The following is a 21,901-nucleotide window of genomic DNA, read 5'->3' on the forward strand; positions in this document are numbered from 1 at the left end:
GATTACACTCGAGAAAAAGAAGGCCAGATTAGACTTTGCCAGAGAGGCTGAACAGTTATGGAAAATAATTCTTTGGACAGATGAAACCAAGATTACTTTGAACCATAATGGTTCCATAATGGTTCCAAGAGAAAAGTCTGGAGAAAGAGAGAAACGGCTCATAATCTGAAGCATATCACGTTATCGTTCAAATATGGTGGACGCATTGTTATAGCGTGGGCATGTAAGGCTGCCTGTGGAACTGGATCACTAGTGTTTATTGGTGATGTGACTGTTGGTAGAATTAGCAGGATGCAGGATGTACATGGCACACTGCAGTGCAAATGGATAATGACCCGAAGCACACAGCGAAAGCAGACAAAGATGTTTTCAAGGCAAAGAAATAGGATGCTCTTGAATTACCAAGTCAGTTACATGATCTCTACCCAACAGAGCATGCTTTTCAGTTATTAAATACAAAACGAAATGCAGAAAAACTCACAAAGAAGCAGCAAATGAAAGTGGCTCCAGTAAAGGTCTAGCAAAATGCTGGACTGAAAATGTGGGATGTATTAAAAAATGTGTGAAAATGGCTATAATTCCTGGGCAGTTATTGCAGTACTTTTATAAAACTCCTTCGATGACAATTTAAAGTCTGCACTTTAAATACATCCTGATTTTATCTTTTGTTTAACATCCACTTTGGTGATGTGAAGATGCAAAGTCACAACAATTGTGCATAATCTGCGCATATTGATATACATGTTTTCTACCGACAAGCTGATGATAAGGTTATTTCTTTCCCCCTAAAACTTGCATGACAGTTAACATTCATTTGGTAATTATGTTGGGCAAGATGTTAAACATGTGACTAAGTTGGACACACTGAGTATTTACGCTTGTCACTCCAAATAAACCCATATGCTCTTGACACAAACACTACTACGAATGTTTTCAATAGAAAAAAATGAGAAGTCCAGACCTCACAGTGTTTTCTTCCAGAAAAAGCAGGAAGATGAAGAAAAGCATTTAAAGTATAAATTCCGAAAACTGGAATCAAATGATTATAGTTCTCGCCCCAGCTATAGTTAAAGTAAAGAAGAGCTGCTCAGGTATGACTTCTGTAGCGCTTCATATAAGCATCACTGTGTCATGGGTAATGAAAAAGCCATTCTGAAATAAGGCAGAGGATGAAATGGGAACGCCACACTGCATTTTGGCAGTCCATCAGTATGAGAAGGCGGTTTGGATGTACTGTACATCTGAGCTGCATAAAGGCCTGTATGAAGCTCGGATTAGGCCCAGAGAGAGATGAGGCAGAGACAGACGGGCGGCAGCAGTCTGAGTTGCGTGCTGACTCTGCGTTTGATCAGTTAGGATTTTGTAGTTGTGATGGCTTGCTTTTATCTTCGCATTAGGTTTGGTTGTTAGTGATGGTGACTTCTCTGATACATTTGATAAATTATTTACTTCTCCCTGACTTGTGATGCTGCTTTCTCGCCATCTCCTCCCTCTGCTTCTCCTCCTCTCTGCGGAGAACCGGCTTTGAGAGACTCAAAAAAGTATTTGTCACCCCAATTATTGTCAGACTAACTTTTGAACTTAGCTTCTAAGAGACATCTTACATTCAGATGCAAGTGTCCTTCATTATCTTGATCTTAGCTTTTGGCTTTTGCTGTCAGGTTTTGCTGTTCTTTAATAATTCCCTTACAACCCCTTTTAAGTCTCTCACTTTTTCCATGTCTCTCTGTGATTTACTCTTGGGTTACCTCAGGCCCTCTGACCACCACTCAAGTGACCACCACTCTTCCAGCAAGGCCGTTCACCTCCAGTGCGAGCCCCTCTACTGCCCGCCCGCTGGCCCCCACCTCGCGCCCAATCGGTTCCATCAACAAGAATCCTGATCTTCGACCAATCACTGCTACTGTGCCTGTCACCCGCCGGCCACCTCACCCTCCTCAAGGCTCAGAGCCACAATTTTGCGAGACGAAGCTCGTCCGCGGTGTCCAGTGGCCAACAACACAGCGAGGAGAAACAGTGGACCGTCCATGTCCTAAAGGATCTTTAGGTGAGAAAAACCTGCGTGCATTTATTTTCAAACATTTGTTCTTTTTTTTTACTCATCATATGAGCTTCAAGCGTACTCGTACATAAAGTACCATGTGGGTGTTTGCAATATATATCAGCGCATGTGCCCAAGTGATAAGCACGTTTGGGCACTCACACTTGTTTTTTTCCGCTGTTGTTGTCTTCCATCCTTGCGTTGGTCCCACCAGTAGGCACGGTCCCCGAGGACTTGCAGATGAAAGCTCGTCCTCCACAAATGAAAGGCTCATCTCCCAGAGAAACAGAGCTGATTGAAAGTGGCGAATAATGAAATGAAAGACAAGGCAACACAGGCTTCACCTCCCTTCATGTTTGCTACTTTACTCTTAAACATCCAGCCGTCAAAAAACAAAAAACCTAAAACAAAAAAAACTCTTTAGTTGCAGAAAAAAAAGAAATCTCCTCCATCTTTCTTCCAGTGTCTTTTGCTGTTTCTGTATGTTCTCTCTGCGTTAAATCAGCAGCAGGCTTAATTGCCTCGTCTTGGCAGCGCTCTCAAACCTAATCTGTGGTCGATGGAGGAGAGTATAGAGAAAAGTAACAGCGAGGAGAGAAAAATCAGTGGGAGAGAGAGGAAGAAGGGAATATGAAATGCAACTGATCCTTTCTACAACTATGAAACGTTTGCTGCATTGTCCCTGTCATCTCTGCCGTTCCGTTCTGCGTCTCTCCCTCTCGCTCTTTCTCGTCTCTCTTCCCTTCTCTGCCTTCTCTTTGCAACTTGACGTTGGTTATTTGTGTTAGCAGCAGACAGACCCTCCTCTGGTTTAATCCCCCCATGCTGTCCTTTGTCTGAACCCCCGTAACTGAACAGAAAAACTTAGCTGGAAATGAGGTTTGGTGGAAGGTGCTTTCCTTCAGGTGTTTTTATTTGACAGTGAGGGATCTTACCTGATGTCTTTGCTGTGTGACTGTGTGAACAGAGTAAACATTATGTGCTACGTGAGGATGTTTTCCTTTAAAGTCATTCTTTTTACATCATCGAAACCTTTTCTTACCCAGTCATTTTCTCCCTCACTTTCTCATTAACCTGTACTTCATTATTTAACCTTTTTCACTTTTGACCCATTTTCTCTGAAATTCTGCTCTACCTCCTCCTTCCTGCTTCTCTCTCATCTTCAAACACTTTGAGTAATATTAAAATTCATTTCCTTCCATTTTTCTTGTTTAAAGAAAAAAAATCTCACACTTTTGAGTGTTCAGTCCTATCCTCAGCACTTTCTCCTTTAATTGCAGACGCCTAATGTTTAATATATCTGCCCCCCTCCCATTCTTCTGCTTTTCTCTAGGCATTGCTTCATTCCAGTGTTTGGCGGATCAGGTCATGTGGAACCCACGGGGTCCTGACCTTAGTAACTGCACCTCCCCCTGGGTCAACCAGGTAGCCCAGAAGGTGAGACCTGGAGTCAAACTCCCTGGCCATGGGTCTGTCCCTTTCCTGTGCCCCACTGCCCCGACCATCTTCCCTGTCCACCTCCACACACACATTAACATATCTCCAGGGCTGTCCTGATTAAAATACAGACTCATTTCAAGTGGCTCTTTATTACAAGGCATCTGCTCTTAATACTTAATTAACTCACTTTTTTTTTAGGTAACATACCTTAATTACAGCTAGGGTAATTTATTTAAAAAAAATCAGCTGTAGCGTCTCACAGCTTGCATAGAAGTCAGCCAATTCAATTTCATTTTGTCTTGCTTCGATCGTAGTCTCATATAATCCATTATACCTGTGCAGTAGCTAAACGTCATGGTCTCTAGATGATGCCCAGTGATTAACTTAGCTGACTGCTATTTAAATTTCCAAACTGGGTTACTAAATACTTTGTGGAAATCTGATCATTCCCCAATTTTGACAGTAATCAGATTTCACAGTCTATTCAAAGTGGAATTCAGAGTACTCTCGTTAACACAGCTACATTTCTGCTGGAGAAATTCTTGATTGTTTAGCCATGCATGCCGCTGAGCAGCTTTCTTAAAGGTTTTTTAAGTGTGTGCATGTGCCTGGAAGGGTAAGTAGCAGCGCTCTGAAAAGTAACATCATTGTACCTTCTCCTTTTGGCGAAAATCAATTGCAATTGCAAGGCAGTTGCTAAGGGTGTAATTTGCAAGTGAAACTGGGCTAGGGAGAATAAAAACTTCATGATGTGTTGTACAAGGTCCATCTTTGTTTACAATGATGCAGGAAGAGCTGGTAATGAAGGCAGAAATCTGATTACTGAACAAACATCAAGCTGAGGGTTTTGTGTGCAGAGCATGTGTATTGTTGTGGTTGTGGTATGCGTGAGAACATTTGAACAGTTTGGGGTTTGTGTGTTAATGTGCAGATAAAGAGTGGGGAAAATGCTGCCAACATAGCTAGCGAGCTGGTGAACCACACTCGGGGTCGGATCCAGGCTGGAGACGTTAGCTCTTCTGTCCGACTGATTGAGCAGCTGCTGGATATACTGGATGCCCAGCTTCAGACCCTGAGGCCTGGAAACAAGGAACCAGCTGGAAGAAACTACAACAAGGTAGAAGAGAGTGTCAACAGTATGTGCGCGAATAAAGACACACACTTGATGATAAGATATATTTAACTCAAGAATAAGAAAAGAATGCTTTGCGTCATGCAGATCTACTTAGCAGTCCATAAGCAAAAAAGTGGGTTCTGTTTTTGTTTAGTTTTTTTTTTCTTAATTTCAGGCTTTGTTTTTCTCCCTTCTAGCTTCAGAAGAGAGAGCGGACCTGTAAGGCATACATCCAGGTAGCTTTCCTCTTTTATCTAGCTGCTTTACATGCCTGTGGAGTCGGACTGCTCTGTGACTTAGAATAACTGAGGGAAGATAAATCCTTGAGCAGACTAGGCTTGTGGATGAAGTTTCTTCAGCTCTGTATTGTGATTGATGCTGCTTTTGGAATCATCACTTTTAGAAATTCTGGTTTGTTCTGGAAGGCAGTGTGAGTAAGATGTAGAATAACTGCTGGCAGACACCATGTACTAAATATTAAAGTATTTTCCAGAGCAGGGCAAGCTGCTTTTATAGTTTTTCTATTGCTCATGGTATACATATATGTAAAATTACATTTCAGCTAATGAAGAAGTCATCTGTCTGTGATTTAATTGTGGCTTTGTTGCACTGTGAGTGGTCTTAAATGCATAGTAGTGCCCTTGGCTTCACTGTGTTTCACAATAAGGGACAATATCTGTCGCTTTGAGAAAATGTAATTTGACTATAGCATGAAAGGCAGCAGTTGGTGTTACTACACCCTTCTGTGCTTTTTCAATATTTGTGCAATATCTGTGGTTCTGAGGGAGCCGTAATCTAATATCAGGAAAAGGCCTTGTGCATGCTTCTCTGTAATGATGAAATGCGGCACTCTGCAGCGCAGTCTTTTATGTGCTTTGACCTGTCTGCAGCATATAGTAATATGACCCCACATCTTCTAATCTCAGTTGGTGCAAGATGAATGTAAAGGCTGCTGTGTAGTATGTTACTCGACCATTATTTTTTGTCACTTACTGCAAAGGTAGCTCACTGATCCAAGGATAAACGAAAAACACCCTCTGACTTCTTCTTCTTCTGTAGCTGATAGAGTGCATTCTGATGCTGAATTCATTTTCTTAACAGCAATGGTCTTTATTCCACGCAGCAGTCAATCCTTCATTTTGAGAGGCCTGAGCAAGAGAATTACATGATTCATCAAGCAGGCTACTCCAATAAATTGGATAGCTGATACAACCATCAAAATTGCCATTAAATGAATTGTAAGTGTGAAATAGAATGGTAATATGTCTTACATAGCAGAGTAATAAATGTAGTGCAAGGGAGTGGTGAGTTTCTAGGAAGTTATAGTGCAATAGACTTTGTACTTTGAGGTGCTAATGTTATACGGTAACACTTTACAATATAGCACACGAAATGAATACTTACCAAAAAAGTGACAAACAAATCAGGAACTAACATGTTTAATGGCTAATAAGTACCTAAGAGTTCTTTCTGAAAGAACACAATGCTGGAAACAGTGTTAATGAACCAGTGTCTAATAATTAGTTACTAGATATCCAGAATTGGATTTACTCCGGATTGGGTTCTAAATGACACAAATTCAATAAGCAATAGTCATTACTGCACAATAATGAAAATGTTATTTTGTGTTACCTGGTGTGCTATTGAGTAAAATGCTAAGTAGCTGCTAGGGATGCATCTGAACTTCATGATTACCTTGCTGTTGCCTTACATTACATTTTTGTTCCTACTTGCGTTAAGTAGACAAAAGAATCAAAGCGAGAAACTTCCTGAAAAGTTAAATTAGTTCCTCATTTGTCACTTTTACTGTGTATGTGCCTTATTGTAAAGTGTTCTTGCTAATGTCGATCATATTACTGATGCTACTGATGCTAGCATTAATGCTATGCCTTCTGCGCGGGCCAGGCGGTGGTGCAAACAGTGGACAATTTGCTCCGTCCTGAAGCTTTGGAGTCATGGCAGGACATGAACAGCACAGAGCAGTCTCACACTGCCACCATGCTACTGGACGTCCTGGAAAAAGGAGCCTTCCTGCTGGCCAACAACATGTACGGGAAAAACTTTACAGACCGAGCGCCCAGCATTGGTAAGAAAACAGCAGTGAGGTCAAGATCAAGATGTTATTTTTTGTTACTTCAGGTATGAAAGCACAATCACAAATTTTAAAGGTAGAAAAAAATAAATCAAAAAGTTGTGTTTTTTTTTCTTTTTTGCTTCTATTTTATTTTACAAAAATATGTAATATAAATCTTGTTTACTAGAAGGACACTCAAGAGTCATTTGCCAAGGACAGTGCCGATCACTGACTTTTACAGTGGCGGTCTGGATCTGTACCAACATATTATGGGTTTGTCTTTAGAGCATGCCCAGCCGCTCCAAGTTTAATGAAATTCGCTCTGGTAGTTTATGCTTAATGGTGAAGTAAATTTAAAAAAAAGTCAGTCAGACACACAGGCCAGCAAACAAACAGCACTGAAAATATACCTCTACCTCAGCTTCTACCTTGGCAGAGGATTGTTGTACACATGAATTGAGGCCAGTGCTGACTGCTGTTCAAATGCAATCTACAGTTTTAACTCCAGATTGTGGCTCTAAATTTGTCTTGTGTTTTTTTTTTTTATTAAAAATCTGCACCAACTTCTGTGTTTCTACCATCAGATCTCCAGGTGCACGTTGTAAACACAGAGATGGACATGCAGGACTTGTCCTTCCCGCAAAATTACGCCAGTGACAGCACCATCCAGCTCTCAGCCTCTACTATCAAACAGTACAGCCGCAACGGTCAGCAACCCTTACCCCCTCCCTGTCTTCACCCGTACAACTGAAAAATTGCACTGTCCTGTGCAGCCTCTCTCTTAATGTTTCCATTTGCATTTTCATGCAGGCTTAAAACAATCTGCATGCAGTTGACTAAGTTATTGGTTCATAATAATAGGCTAATCAGATTAACAAAAGCGCTGAGACAATTTCTTTTCTTGATGGTTTCTTAACAGCAGTCTTAATAGAATAGCTGGGGAGGCGTGTAGATTACAATCGGCCCCAGTCTGACAGAGCAATCTCAGCACTCCCTCTCTCCTCTCTTCCCCATCCCATTCCCTCGCTCCGTCTCTCCACCATCTTATCCCCCGCTCCCATCTCTCTTGTTTCTAACCCAGCACCCGTGCCCGCCCCAACCCCCAACGCCATTGCTCCCCTCCTCCTTCCTTGGCCCCCTCATCCCCCTTTTCTGTTTTCTGTCTCCGCTTGGCTCTGCAGTGGGAACGAGATTAGAATGATTGAAACAAACGCACATGAAATATTCATATGGAATAATAAGAGATCTGTGAATGCTTGAGGGATGAATGTTCCATTGCCCTCCACATTAAATCTCGCTCTCTTCCACCACTCAAAATGAAACGGTCCTTACCATCATTCTAACCTTCACTAACTCACTCTCTCTGTCTCCCTTTCACTCACCCTGTCACTCCCCACTCTCTGTCGCTGCCATTCTTCCAGCCCTTTCCATATTATGGCCCTATTTCTGTATTTGGTTTTCCCCCCTCCTCGCTTTCTGCACTCCCCCCTTTAAGATTTCATTTGTGTTTCCCATTTCATTTAACATATACCTTTCACCCCACACTTACTTTACTTTTCACTGTTCTATTTATTTTCCTGTATTAATTTGTCTGTTTTTTTTATATGCAGGACAAGTCAAGGTGGTATTCATTCTGTATAAAAATTTGGGATCCTTTCTTTCCACTGAGAACGCCACTGTGAAGATGGAAATGGAAGGACCAAACCACGATAAGAAGCGCCTGGTGGTCAACTCTCATGTGATTGCTGCTTCCATCAACAAAGAGTCCAGCAGAGTGTTTCTCACTCAACCAGTGATTTTCACGCTTAAACATCTAAAGGTAGGCAAATTCAAATTTCTCATTTGTCATTCTGAAAGATACACTTCCATTGATGTTTTCCTTCATCCGTCTCTCTTTTTTGTTCTGCAGTCGCACAATTACAACACTCCAAATTGTTCTTTTTGGAACTACTCCGAGCGCTCCATGACTGGCCAGTGGTCATCGCAGGGCTGCAGGCTACTGGACACTAACAACACACACACCACCTGCTCTTGCAGCCACCTCACCAACTTTGCGGTGCTCATGGCTCACCACGAGCCCGACGTAAGTAAACAAGGGCGTGGCAGGCACACACTTAAATTGCAAGCCTGGTAATTTATGCAGACATTCACTCGTGTGAGCATTAGCGCTCGCTCACTCTTAGTCACACACCCTCACACACATGCACATTAATGTTCCCTCTCAAGGCTGACAAGCTCTTTGTTTTGAATTTTCTCTTTTCCTCCTTTCACTCTGACATTCAGGGAGGCACAGGCTTACAAATTCATGTCCCTCTACTTCTAGCTGACATTCACATGAATTTGAATGTCATGTATTTTTTTCAGGACGTCTTGTCTCTTGTCTTCACACTTTAGCTCCTTGCATATATTTGCAAATATTAAATAAGGCAATTTGGCTCTTTCTCTCCCCTCCCCCTGTTTTATCCATCCCCCTATTGTTTCTGCTGCTTATCTCCTATTCCACTATTCTTTGTTCTAAATTTCTCTCTCTTTATTTGTCCAATTCTGCTCCGCCGTCTCTTTTTCCCAATACTGCTTTATACCCTAAACCCTTGGATCGCCCTCCCTCCCCCCACACACCTTTGTTTTCCTGCCACCGTGCAAACCTGAACACCAGGGACAGATGCACGAGCTGATCCTTTTTGTGATCACCTGGGTGGGGATTGTCATCTCCCTGGTGTGTCTAGCCATCTGCATCTCCACTTTCTGCTTCCTGCGGGGGCTCCAGACTGACCGCAACACCATCCACAAAAATCTCTGCATCAACCTCTTCATCGCAGAGCTGCTCTTCCTCATCGGCATCGACAAGACCGAGAACCATGTGAGTCGGTAGCAAAGCAAACGGATACTTTCTATGGATAGAGGTTTACTTGTTTTCTTTGATATAAAGTATTTTTTACCACTGTTGTGTTTACTGTTACATGTCCCCCTTTAAAGCTTAGTGTTTGTGTCCATTTCCGTAATGATACTGAATCACAAGATCTAGTTACTTTTTACATATTCCGGTTTGAAAATGTCATTATGCACAACACAGGCGACTTTTTAAGTTTTTTTATTGAATGACTTTGAAACTGAAATTGAGGCACTGTGTCATTATGCTACTCTATAAAACATTTACTGCACTGAGTAATGAATTACCACTCAATAATATGCACGGAGCCTGTGACCCAGGGGGCAGCTTTTCATTTTTCCCTTGTCAGTGTCCAGCACTACGTCCAGATAGTAACTCCGTTCTATCCTCTTGTGGTTTTCACTCAGTTATATACCTTAATCTTAACTGTATCTCCTCCTCTAACTTCATATTTTCTCTCTCCGCCTCCTTCTTCTCCTTTCTCTCTCTCTGCTCTCTCCATGGCTGCCACCCTCAGATTGCCTGTCCCATCTTTGCTGGCCTTCTGCATTTCTTCTTCTTGGCTGCCTTCTCCTGGATGTGTCTGGAGGGTGTGCAGCTCTATCTCATGCTGGTGGAGGTCTTTGAGAGCGAGTACTCACGCAAAAAGTACTACTATCTGTGCGGCTACTGCTTCCCCGCACTGGTGGTGGGCATCTCTGCAGCCATAGACTACAGGAGCTATGGGACCAAGAAAGCGTACGTGTGAATACAGGCCTTTTGCACCTGCAGATTGAGAAGTAGGATTATGCTATTCCCCCAGATGGAAATGTAATATGCAGTGCCGTGTGAAGGGCTCTTGCACCTCCCTACAGACTGGGTTCTCTGAACACACTTAGCCAAAGCCTGATGATTAGCCTTCATAAGATAATCCGCTGAGACAGAGAAATAGTGTGTGCATTCATGTGCATGAGCTCAGTGTGAGTGTACAGTTGTTTGTTGGTTTAGTTGTGTATAACTCACTCGTCTCCTCTGTGCCACTCCAGATGCTGGCTGCGAGTGGATAACTACTTCATCTGGAGCTTCATTGGACCTGTTTCATTTGTTATTATGGTATTAGCTTTACTGTCAAGCAGTATTATTAGCTTCCATATTTCGATATCCCGCAGTCAGAAGTATTTCACCAGCATGCAATTTTGCGATGTTATTAACAATATGAAATCAGTAATTTTGGACTAGAGTGCTCACTGCGCATTATTTATTTCTTCCTATCGTCTTTCCTTAGCTCAACCTCATTTTCCTCATGATCACTTTGCACAAGATGATACGCAACTCTTCGGCACTTAAACCTGACTCCAGCCGCCTGGATAATATCAAGTGAGTTTAAATTATTCAGTGAGACTCACACATTTTTATTTTTGAAGAAAAAGGACATTTCAAATTGTCTTAGTGTATCTGTGCATCAACTCAGTGTTAGTGAATACCTCGTTCTCCGCTTCGATCAGGTCCTGGGCACTGGGGGCCATCACTCTGCTCTTCCTACTTGGCTTGACATGGGCCTTTGGCCTCCTCTTCATTAACGAGAATACAGTCATCATGGCCTACCTTTTCAGCACCTTCAATGCCTTCCAGGGCATGTTCATCTTTATCTTCCACTGTGCCCTGCAGAAGAAGGTAACAGTTCCAAACTACATCTTAAAGGCACTTTATATAAATTGAATTAATTACGACTAAGCAGCTGAAATGTTGTATAGATGAACAAATGGATGGATGTGCCAGTCTAATTGAAATTCAGTAGACGTGCTCAGAAATATTGGATTTTGTTTCATTTTGCTGTGGCTGTGCGATAAAAGGCTCTGTTGCTCCACATTCAGTTTAGCCTATAGAAACGAAAGTGTTTGTGTTTATGACTGACTCTCAAACCTGCCCACTGTGCCGGTGGTGTTATTTTCTTTACAGGTCCATAAGGAGTACAGTAAATGTCTGCGTCACTCCTATTGCTGCAGCCGCACCTCTACCAACAGCTCCCACGGTTCGTTGAAGAACTCGGGCCTCCGTGCCAACAACCGCTACTACAGTGGCAGCCAAGCTCGCCATGCAGCAGCCCACAGACAGGTGCAGGCAGCACAGACCCACACATAAACACTCGCAAACATATCATCAGTGGAAAACACCGCTGAGTTTTAAAATGGTGTTTTTCTAAGAACAAATGATGAGTAAAAACAGCTTGTGCAGCAACACGATTGTTTTAGTGGAACAAAATGAAAAATGTTATCGTTTTTTTTTTTTTTTTAAACAAAAAAATGATGTAAAAACAAAGCAAATCTGTTCAAAATTAGGCATGGTTTCTCACTCTGCAGCTACATTTTCTCCCTGTTTAAAAGGTCTCTTATGTAAGATTATGAAGTACAAAATGAGTATCTGCTGGGATTTGATTGCTCATCAATACCAGTGACTCACTGATTACTAAATGCTCTTGAATTTAGTTATTTAACTTACTTGTCAGCCCACAGCCTAAGCCAAAGGTGCAAAAGCAACATTTAAATACATTTTTTTATCAGTGCACACACGGAGCACATTTAAAGTGCGTTACATTATGATTTATGACGTGCAAATGATGCCCACTAATCATTTGGCTTACTCTTATTTCTACTGTGAAAACTGAATCTTTATTTTATTTATTTTTTTAAATGTTTGGCAGTTTTTCTAACCATTACTGAAAGCTGTGTGCTTGGGAGGCTTGATGACTCAGTCATAAAGATATCCTTTGTAGTCCACATGGTGTATATATAGACAAAGGCATCATACACGTCATCGGAAAATACTGTAGATGCTGGCATATGCGCAGCTGCATAGACACATACACAAACAATGGCAATTATTGCTCACAATCGGCAAACAAGCTTTTTCAAAATGTAATAACACTTCCAAACAACAATTACATCGGCTACTACAGTCATGTCTTACAAATCTCAAGCTTGTTAGCCCCCGTCACGATAACATGACAAAGCTGTGTTTCTCTTTACTCGACGCCTCAGTCTCTTTGTCTGGCGTGTTTGCCTATTGTTCTTTGCAGATTAGAGCGAGCCCCACAGTTTTGATTACAGCTGCCCCACTGAGTTACAAAGTCTACCCGCCGTGTTTCTATATTTAACTTGTTGTGTGTTTACTGCCACTCACTGCACCATGCTTCCTCTTCCAGAGTCGGATCCGCAGGATGTGGAACGACACGGTTCGGAAGCAGACGGAATCTTCTTTCATGGCGGGAGATATCAACAGCACCCCGACACTCAACCGTGGTGAGACCTCCCTCTCTATATTTCTCCCTCCATTAAATTATACTCGCTGAAATTCTCAGACACACGTGACGCACATACAGATTTACAGCATTTAACAAAGAAAATTGAGGATGGGAGTAGCGTGGACAGAGCCGTTATTCTTGGGTGTTAAATATGAACATAAAATGATATACATGTTCATGTACTTAATGTGCTAAGATCAACTTTTAATGCTATTTGCCTTTTAGCTTTTCGGCAAGCTGGCAAAGAGCAGTCACCGGCAGCAACAGTTTAAACTGAATAACATAATGGTTAAAGGCTGGTTGGTGATGGTTTGCAGTGCAGTGGCAGCTGCTTGTCAGTAAAAGCACTTAGCAGCTGCAGACCTACAGTATATTAAGCTCAGCTGCTATATTTTGTGAATATGTGTTAAGTTTGTCTAAGTGAGTTCACGATCCTGCATGAATTTCTCAGATGAGCTAATTAAGCAGATTTATGTGTAATCAATTAAAAGGAAAAAAGAGGCGGTGAAGGCACTTGACTACAACAGATATCGTCCAGAATGATTTTTTGACTTTCCTTTGCCACGAGAAAAGGTTGTGAAGACATTCCCAGGAAATTATTCCCACTAAACAACCAAGAGACATTTTTTAATTTTCTTTTTCCTCATTTTACTTTGTAAATTAGACAAAATCACAAATCACCAGCTGTGTGATGTTTTTTTTTTTGACATATGTGCTCCCACTTTTTGTGTTGCATTGCCAAATCTTGTACGTTTGTGCTATATCGTCCTTTTAAAAATATATATTTACCACTAAATAAAGAAGAAATACACAGAAATCTTGATATCTCTGTCCCAGTTTTCAACTCTTTTAGCTATTCCATGAGATCGATTTCATCCAGACACACATCAGTGATGCATGCAGTCCCCTCCGAACTCCACGCAGCACACGAAGAGGGCAAGATCAAATATTTAGGACCTGAAGAAGTTAAAAAAAAAAAGAAGCATGCATGGAGTCGCTGATTGTCTCAGCGTAAGCAACTGGTGGCGTCACTGCCGCAGCAATCAGTGACACTGAGACGATCAAGGTTGGCTCAGGTTCAAGATTGGTTTGGGGAGGGGGGTGGGGTGTTGATCATGACACAGAGGCAGTCGCTAAATCAGCCGTCACTCTCTATGCTAATTTCATCCATTTTGTTTTTAATGAACTGATTAGCGTGTGAGCGAACAGGGGGTAATTATTCTAATTGAGGAGAGTGACAGGAGCAAGGCAGGGGGTGAGGAAGAGGTGTGCTGCGAGTGAGCTGGATGGATGAAAGGTGGATGTGTGTGTGTGTGTGTGTTTGGTGGGTCGCTTTCTGTGTCTTTTCTTCACGACAGAGCAATCACCAGGCCTGGAAGAGACACACACTATGTGGATCACTCTATGGTGCTCTGTCAGAGACAAACAACTGTGCTGTGAAACCTTTATTTTCTTTGCTTCTCTGAAAAGTTTGGCAGAAAGCAGAAGACAAAAGGGAGCACGGGAGACGAAAAGAGAGATGTAGAATAAGACGCTATCATGGAGGAGTAATTAAAAAGGCAGAATCTGGAGAAGAGATGCTGCATTGTTATCACTGGCATCTCAGATCTCTTTGATTTCCCCACTTCACTTCTCTATGAACCGCAATCTCTTCCTGACAATAGTAATCGGTCCCGGAAAAAAAAGGCCTGCAGTATATGCGCATACACACACAGAGCCTCCGATGATTTGCCTTGCCCTACTTTTTCTCCACACTTAAAGCGGGTTTCTTTAATTTTCTACAGGATATTCCTGTGTGGTGCACACAGACAGCTAATCCCAACTAATTTGGTGGTGTTTGGACCAAAAAAAAAACTGGCACAAGGAGCTGAGAAAATGTGGTTGAACACAGCAAAGCAAGCCAGGGAATGAAGAGAGAGGGGTTTGTGTGGCATGCCAGAAAGATGGACAGAGGAAGTGTAAGAGGAGTGGAAATGACAAATAAATAGCTGTGTGTGAGTGCATATTTTACTTTTCTAGAATTCCCTGCTCCCTTTCTGTGTGATGAACGGGTTGCAGGAGACCTGAAGGTTGCACTTTGCCTTGGACGACTCTCCGTCATGCTGTCCTATTTTTAATTTCATGGCATTTCTGTTCGAGTTGCCTCAGGCCGGAGCCATACATGGGCTTTATACAACATTCTCAGTGTGCCATTTCTTTGAATTATATTTGTCTTGTAGTGGCATTCACGTTTCACTGTGAAATTAACTGTTTCAATGGCTGCACCCTTAGACTACATAATGGCATGCATTACTAGTCTCTCCCATCTGACTGCATTGTCAGATGGAAAAAATGAATAGCAACGCTCTAAACAGTACCTTTCCCCTGCAATTGTATTTTTACTCAAAGGTTACAATCAGCAGGCATGAACACGGTGGAGAACACTGTGAAATGCATTACTCCATAAAGCACTGGCATAACAAAAATAGCCCCATCTAAATAAACAGTAAATATTTTGGTGATTCCAGATGTTATTAGAGTCTGGAAATGTGCATTTCAGAATGTCACACCTATTGTGTGCCATGTTTCTGTGCTTACTTTGCATACGTTTGGGGCAAATTTATGATTATTTTTATGATGATGTTTGTACTTTAAATGTTTGTGTCTTGCAGCAACCATGGGGAACCACCTTCTGACAAACCCAGTGTTACAGACTCGCTCTGGTACCTCTCCTTACAACACTCTGCTGGCTGAAAGCTTCACCCCGCCCTCACCTGGTGTCTTCAACTCTACTGGTTAGCTCCTCGTGAACACTTCAGTCTGTGTGTGCAGTCTTGTCACTGTATGTGTGTGCGTAGAGTATGTGCTCAGCTTGCTGTCCTTCTGTCTGTTACTCTGTCAGCAGTTTGGCATGGTATATACATCCAGTGTGTGTGCGTGCATGTGCGTGTGTCTCTGTATTTTTTGTTTTTTTTTATCCAGACTATGTAGCTGTCAGACAGATTCACTAGGCTGAGCAGAACAGAGCCAAACAGTGCCTACAGCCTAACCAGCCATCTGGTCAGATCTTGAATCTTCATGAGAACAGCCACAAATTGATTAGAAGTTTAGCTACAGCTGTGACTGCCAGAAATCTTTAGGATGGTTTTCGCTTTCCAGTCAGAAAAAGTCGGCTTAAAGCATGCTGGCTGCTGAAGGCGAACAGACAGCTCTGTGAAAGTGAACAGTCCATCTGGATGTAGGTTGTTCAGGTATCTGTGTATTTACGTCCTTGCTTCTGTCTCAGAGTGGGACTCAGCCTAATAGCTGTGTTATTGCATTGCGGTGTTCTAGCCCGGCTCTTTGAATGCCAGTAGCTGCAGAATAAGACATGTCTTGTTAATTGCTCCACTATAGTACCAATATTCACTTGGTAACTGAGAAGTATTACTGTGTGTAGCTGTTTCCTGCGCACCCGCAGAGTATCAGCCTAAGTGTCTGAGGACTGAAATTTAAGGCGGCGTTTCTGTTAAATATTTTAAAGCCTCTCTGCACAATACGTCAAGCCTGATGGCCACAGGCCTGGCAGCCAAGTCATTTTTAGAAGAGAGTGGTAGAGGAGAGGGAGAGCACTTCATTAGAATGTCTAATTACCCACACCACCATCGAAGAAGAACGTTGATTAAAGTCGTACTACACATTAAATTTTAAAAATGAACACGCTTCTCACTTTTTGGTGTGACTTTTGCTTTGCTGAGATAGTGATTTGGTATGGGGGGGGGGGGCACAATTTCTTTGGTGTGTGGAAAGGAGTTCATAAAATAAACATTACTGCTACTGTACAAGCTTTTGTATGAATTATGTATGTATCCAGGTATCACTGACAATACTAAATAAATATCCAGAATATTTTTCTTGAACTTAGATGTACGGTAAATGTTGGAGGAAGGTGTCAAAAAAACTGGACTAAGTCTGCATAAATCAGAGGTAATGTGACCGCAGATGTGTTTGGGTGTTTGGCAAGAGTTGGTTGGTGTTGAGAGCGGGAGAGAAAGGGAGAGGGGGAAGGGATGGATTAACAAGAATGCTTTTTTGTGCCATCTATGTTTCCCTTTTAGAAATGTTTTAAAAACAAGTCCGTTGCATCAGTAAAAAACACTTAATACTGCCTTTTATTTTATTCACCCCACATGACTTTCTCTGCAATGCACAGGAACCTTTCGTGACCCAAGTAAGTATAATGAACATTTTTCTTCCCTCGCTAGAATTTGATGCGCAATGAAAAATAATAACAATGATCATAATAATAATAATACAAAACCCCTTTGTCCTTTTGTTTGGATCCAGAGACTGCATTATCTAAGCCCCGTGACCCGTGTGGAATGGAAACCCTGCCCTTGAACGGTAACTTCAACAACAGCTACTCCCTGCGTGGTGGCCCAGCAGGTGGAGGTGGGGGCAGCTGTGACTTCCTAAGTGGTGGGAGTGGAGAAACTCCCCCACCCATCTTTAATCCCCGCAGCTCAGAAGCTCTGGGAGGCGGAGGCGTCAGAAGAAACCTCTCTGATGCTGCGGCCTTCGAGAAAATGATCATCTCCGAGCTTGTGCACAACAACTTGAGAGGTGGTGTTGGAGGAGGAAGTGGAGGAGGTGGAGGTGAAGTAGGGGACAGAGTGTATGGCAGCCTGGCCAGAGGACATCCTCACGGTGGAGTTGGTCGGGGAACAGCAGCTGGGCCAGACCAATCTGCGAGTATGGATGAAGAGGAGGACTTTATGAGAGAGGGGCGGCAGCGTACGCCACAGGATGTAGAGCTGCTGTATAAAGCTCTGGAGGAGCCCCTGCTGTTACAGCGTGCCCAGTCAGTCCTTTACCAGAGCGATCCAGAGGAGTCGGAGAGCTACACGGCCGACCTCACAGAGAGCCTGGGCCACAGTGGCCAAAGTGCTGGTGGGCAGGGAGGCAACAGAGCGCCTGATTCTCCTGCCCATGACTCCCTGTACACCAGCATCACCAACCTGCGAGACTCACCCTACCCTGACAGCAGTCCTGAGCCCCTGGAGGTGGTGCCCCGCTCAGCTCAGCCCCCGGAGGAGCTGTACTACAGCTCCGGGAGGCCTGCCCTGGGCTCTCGTGGGGCCCCAATGCAGACCTTCTACCAAGCCCCACCCCGGAGACCAAGTGGGGAGGGACACCAGGCCCAAGAGCCTGTCCACAATGAGGGTGATGGACAGATGCAGCTGGTCACCAGCCTGTGACTGGAGGTTAAAGAGGAAGTTGGGGACTAATGTGATGGCCAGAGCCTCCTCCTAGCCCATCTCTCTCTCGGGTCTCTCCACTTTCTGCTTGTTTGGTTGCCTTTCTTTGTCTTGACTTTTATTTAACTAACATATGAGCAAACAAATTGACTTTCTGGGGGATACATGGCTGACTCTGCAGATGAAGGCTTTATCTTCAACCCTCCCCAGTCTTATGGAGATGAGGGATGGGTGTTTTTCCACAGAGTGTTCATCGGCTCTGTCTAACCCCAGTCGTCCCCAGTTCTTCTGGTACCCTAAGGCCAAGTCCAGCACTCTGAATGTACCAACCCACCCCCTTTACCTTTTGGATTTTTCAAAACTTTAGAAACTTTGTTAAAGCTTTTTTCTTTTTAAATGTAATTTCTCTTCGAGCCTGCCTCCGGAGATGGCGATATCATTTTATATTTTATCTCATTTCCCTTTCTTACCATCCATAGGTCTTTTTCAAGTCATCATTTGATAGGAGTAGTTAGCTGTGGAGACAGGGAATACAGTACACTATTATAATCTAAAATATGTCACACAGAAAGCTCTTCATTGTTGCCAAAAATATCTTTTATTGAGCCAGAACAGAAACTAGAACATTCACAAGGCAAACTCACGCACACATATATACTTTCACCCATCTACAAGTGCTCATTACTGAACATCAAAAGTAAAAACAGTACCCCGTCTAAGTAAAAGGGAGCAAGAGCTTTTGTTCCAAGCAGGCAGGGGGAGCTGATTTAGGGTAACTGCCTTCATTTTTGCGTGCTGTGAATTGACAGCTCTGTACAGCGGCGGAGTAGAGGTGAAGACAGAGACTGAGGAGGCACTGCACCACCCCTCCAGAACAGGAGAGCCTGCACCCTTAAGACTGGCCAATCCTCTCCACTGTTCTCTTCGGTCGTTTGCTTTAGGCATTTTGGAAAGTTAAATGACTGTCTTGCTGTTGTTTTGAACAGAGTATTCAATTTGTTGACTCGGTCTACATCCTCGAGGGGCTGCGAGTGCGGATTGGTATTGCCCCCCATCCCCTTGTACTTTGCTGTTAGAGCCTAGCCAGTTGAAGTGGACTGGATCCCTGTGCGGTGCTGTGACAAGCAAGACTGTAAATGTCACAATCGCACTGGCCGACCAATTGGTATGACCGTGTACATAGGAACAACACATGAATCTACTTTATTCCTACTATGTAAATAGAGACACCAGATGATCAAAAGCAACAAAAAGTAATAAATACTATGAGAAATGACTTCTTGTACTGCAACAAACTGACAAAAGAAAAAAAAATAAAATGTTTTGGAGTTTGTGACCTGAATGATACACTCTATCTCTCTCCCCCATTGCTTGATCTCTCACTCTCTCACCGTTCTGTGGCCCAGTAGTGTTTCACTTAGTGAAATTCCCTAGTGATCAAAAGGCAGCGGTAGAGAGAGAGAGAGATTAAGATGTGTAATAGGTTTTATTTATACAAATGAAAAATGGAACAAAAAAGAAAAATCCTGGCACAATTTTTATGTGATATAATCCATTACATGTTGTTAATGTTTGACCTTTGACATTCCCTGGGTGGAATTGGCAAAGGCAGCGGGAGTGGGAGGTGCGGGGCAAGCGAGATAGATGTTGTCAAATGTCATTCTGTGCCTCACAAAGCACGATAAAGCATTGTGGGTGAACGACAGCATCCATAAAGTGATTTGGTTTGTTCTTGTATTATTTGGAAGATATAACCAGATTACGTACTTTTAACAACATGGGGTTTTAGCATGTATGATAATGATTTGCTTTCAGAGAATATTGCATTTTGCTGTTTCTTAAAGGTAGTTTCAGCATTACTCCAGAACCTAATGTGACAACTCCTTATTTTCCTGTGTGCATGTAAGTGCGAATGTATCCGAGAGCCTGGGTGTGTGTGATAAGTGTCTGGTTTGTGAGCGCGTGCGTATGTGTGTGTGCGTACACATTTGAAAGGCTATTTTTGTGACTTGACTTGAATGCACATCAGAGAAGGAGGGATACTCATCTCAGAGAGCTGCCATTACTTTTCTGCCTCAAATGGAAGTTGCTCTTACCGCTGTGTTCAGGTACAAGGAGGACAGGAAAATTCAGACTGCCTCGAGAGACAAGAGGTAACACTATAGCATGAAAATGACAAGCAGGGTTGACCGATCGCGAGGAACACGTTTCCAATATGCCACCTTATGCAAGCAAAATGAGCTGTCTAGGGAGAGCCACTTGTGAGACTCCTTTCATCTGGCTGAAATCTATTTGACCTTTTAAAAAGAAGAGTTTGCTTTCTTTTACCCTTTATTTAAAAGTATTTGTTATGGTTTATTTATCAGATTATATATCTATGGAATATTTATTTACATTGATTTATTCATGGCACTCTTTAACTATTGCCTCCCAAACCTGCAGTTACAAAAGAGTGTGATGTGTGGATACGACGTGAGCAGAAAATAGATGCATCCACTGCAGTGTGACATTTGGCTAGGGCCTGAGTGTCCCACTTCTAAGAGAACCCAAAGGACAGCTTTTTAGCTAAGGCTCCTGGGGCTGAAAGCGAGCGAGAGAGGGGGTTAAAGACAGATAAGGGAAGGGGATTACAAGGATTTGCCGCCGTTTTTCCTTGCTATTCTGATCATTTGTGTAAGTAACATTGTATGGGCCACAGATCGTGATGAGGCTCAAAGGAAAAGGTTGCGGTATCATCACTTGAGCCATAGGGGAAATATGTGCAATACTGGTCTGATGATACATGCGTCACTTGGATTTGTAGCTTCAGAGCTGTCGGTTTACAAACAAAGAGACAATATGGACGTGTTCATCTCTGCTGCAGCGCGGGACTTGTGGCTGAATTAGTGGTGGGGGCTCGGTATCATAGTAGCACTCACTGGTCAACTGAGGACAACTTGAATGTATTTTAACAAGCAAGACTGAAGATAAAACAATTCACTCCAGGGTGGAAGTGTTAATGGGAATCTCAAGATGGCCATCATTATCCTTATCCTCTTTGTTCTCAACACCATCATCATTAACTCCATCCTGCTCTCATTGTATTTGATATAACTTGCTGATGCTGATCTCCAGTGTTCAGCTGGGACTCGCCCCAGGGAGAAACGCTGTTTAGACAGACACTCCCTTTGCGAAGAGGAATGTGCGTCACCTTGGGCCCGCTTCTCTCTCTTTTTTCTTTTTTTTTCCCAGCACCTCCCAGCGCCCTCCCCCCAAAACTCATCCACATTTTAATATCAATCTCAGTGGACTCCATTAGTGCAGCACTTCTTTGAGAGTGTTAATTTGTTTTGTCAAAAGCTTTGTTTATCCCAGATTAATATCTCAATAAACAGTGGAGGGCTGCACTGCTGTAAATGATGGTGATTATACAGGAGAAGGTTCGCGGCCCACGCTGTCGGACGGAGGCTCTCACGATGGGAGTTTCTTCACCATTCAAAGCCCTTCAAACCTCTGATTACAATAATAACACAGTGGGTACTAATTTATTGTTGTGAACTCACTCTCGCTCACCTCCATTCTCTTGTTTTCTGTCTAGATTTGCAAACCTTCCATGCCAGTGGCAGGCCTGACGTGTGAGCTTTAGTGGTTATGTGGGAAGTTGTTTAAAAGGTTGGATGCCCAACCTTTGACACAGTGCTGTTTCACCCCTGCAGCTTGTGCCATTGTTCAGTCTATCATTAGACAGTGGTCCCAGCAGGACTTCAGTCTGTTCACTCACAGTTGACCCATTCACACACAGACATTTTTGTGCGGACCATATCACACCAGGAGGGCGGTACAGAAGCGGCAGGACAGCGGTGTGTG

At 42.9% G+C, this 21,901-nt stretch overlaps 1 protein-coding gene across 1 annotated transcript in view; it reads left to right on the forward strand.

Moving 5' to 3' along the window:
* Positions 1-19,575, forward strand: part of adgrl1a (adhesion G protein-coupled receptor L1a) — a 90,493-nt gene extending 70,918 nt beyond the window's left edge. The window contains exons 8-25 of the mRNA XM_039611404.1: positions 1,754-2,047; positions 3,375-3,478; positions 4,413-4,598; positions 4,793-4,831; positions 6,501-6,681; positions 7,254-7,376; positions 8,280-8,488; positions 8,579-8,752; positions 9,326-9,529; positions 10,077-10,297; positions 10,585-10,651; positions 10,824-10,915; positions 11,044-11,212; positions 11,498-11,653; positions 12,741-12,837; positions 15,491-15,613; positions 17,011-17,028; positions 17,145-19,575. Coding sequence (XP_039467338.1) covers positions 1,754-2,047; positions 3,375-3,478; positions 4,413-4,598; positions 4,793-4,831; positions 6,501-6,681; positions 7,254-7,376; positions 8,280-8,488; positions 8,579-8,752; positions 9,326-9,529; positions 10,077-10,297; positions 10,585-10,651; positions 10,824-10,915; positions 11,044-11,212; positions 11,498-11,653; positions 12,741-12,837; positions 15,491-15,613; positions 17,011-17,028; positions 17,145-18,055 — 3,368 coding nt within the window. The 3' untranslated portion in view covers positions 18,056-19,575. The remainder of the gene's footprint in view (positions 1-1,753; positions 2,048-3,374; positions 3,479-4,412; positions 4,599-4,792; positions 4,832-6,500; positions 6,682-7,253; positions 7,377-8,279; positions 8,489-8,578; positions 8,753-9,325; positions 9,530-10,076; positions 10,298-10,584; positions 10,652-10,823; positions 10,916-11,043; positions 11,213-11,497; positions 11,654-12,740; positions 12,838-15,490; positions 15,614-17,010; positions 17,029-17,144) is intronic.
* The last annotated feature ends 2,326 nt before the right edge of the window (positions 19,576-21,901 follow it).

Source organism: Oreochromis aureus, linkage group 4 (assembly GCF_013358895.1).
Source record: "Oreochromis aureus strain Israel breed Guangdong linkage group 4, ZZ_aureus, whole genome shotgun sequence".
Taxonomy (NCBI): Eukaryota; Metazoa; Chordata; class Actinopteri; order Cichliformes; family Cichlidae; genus Oreochromis; species Oreochromis aureus.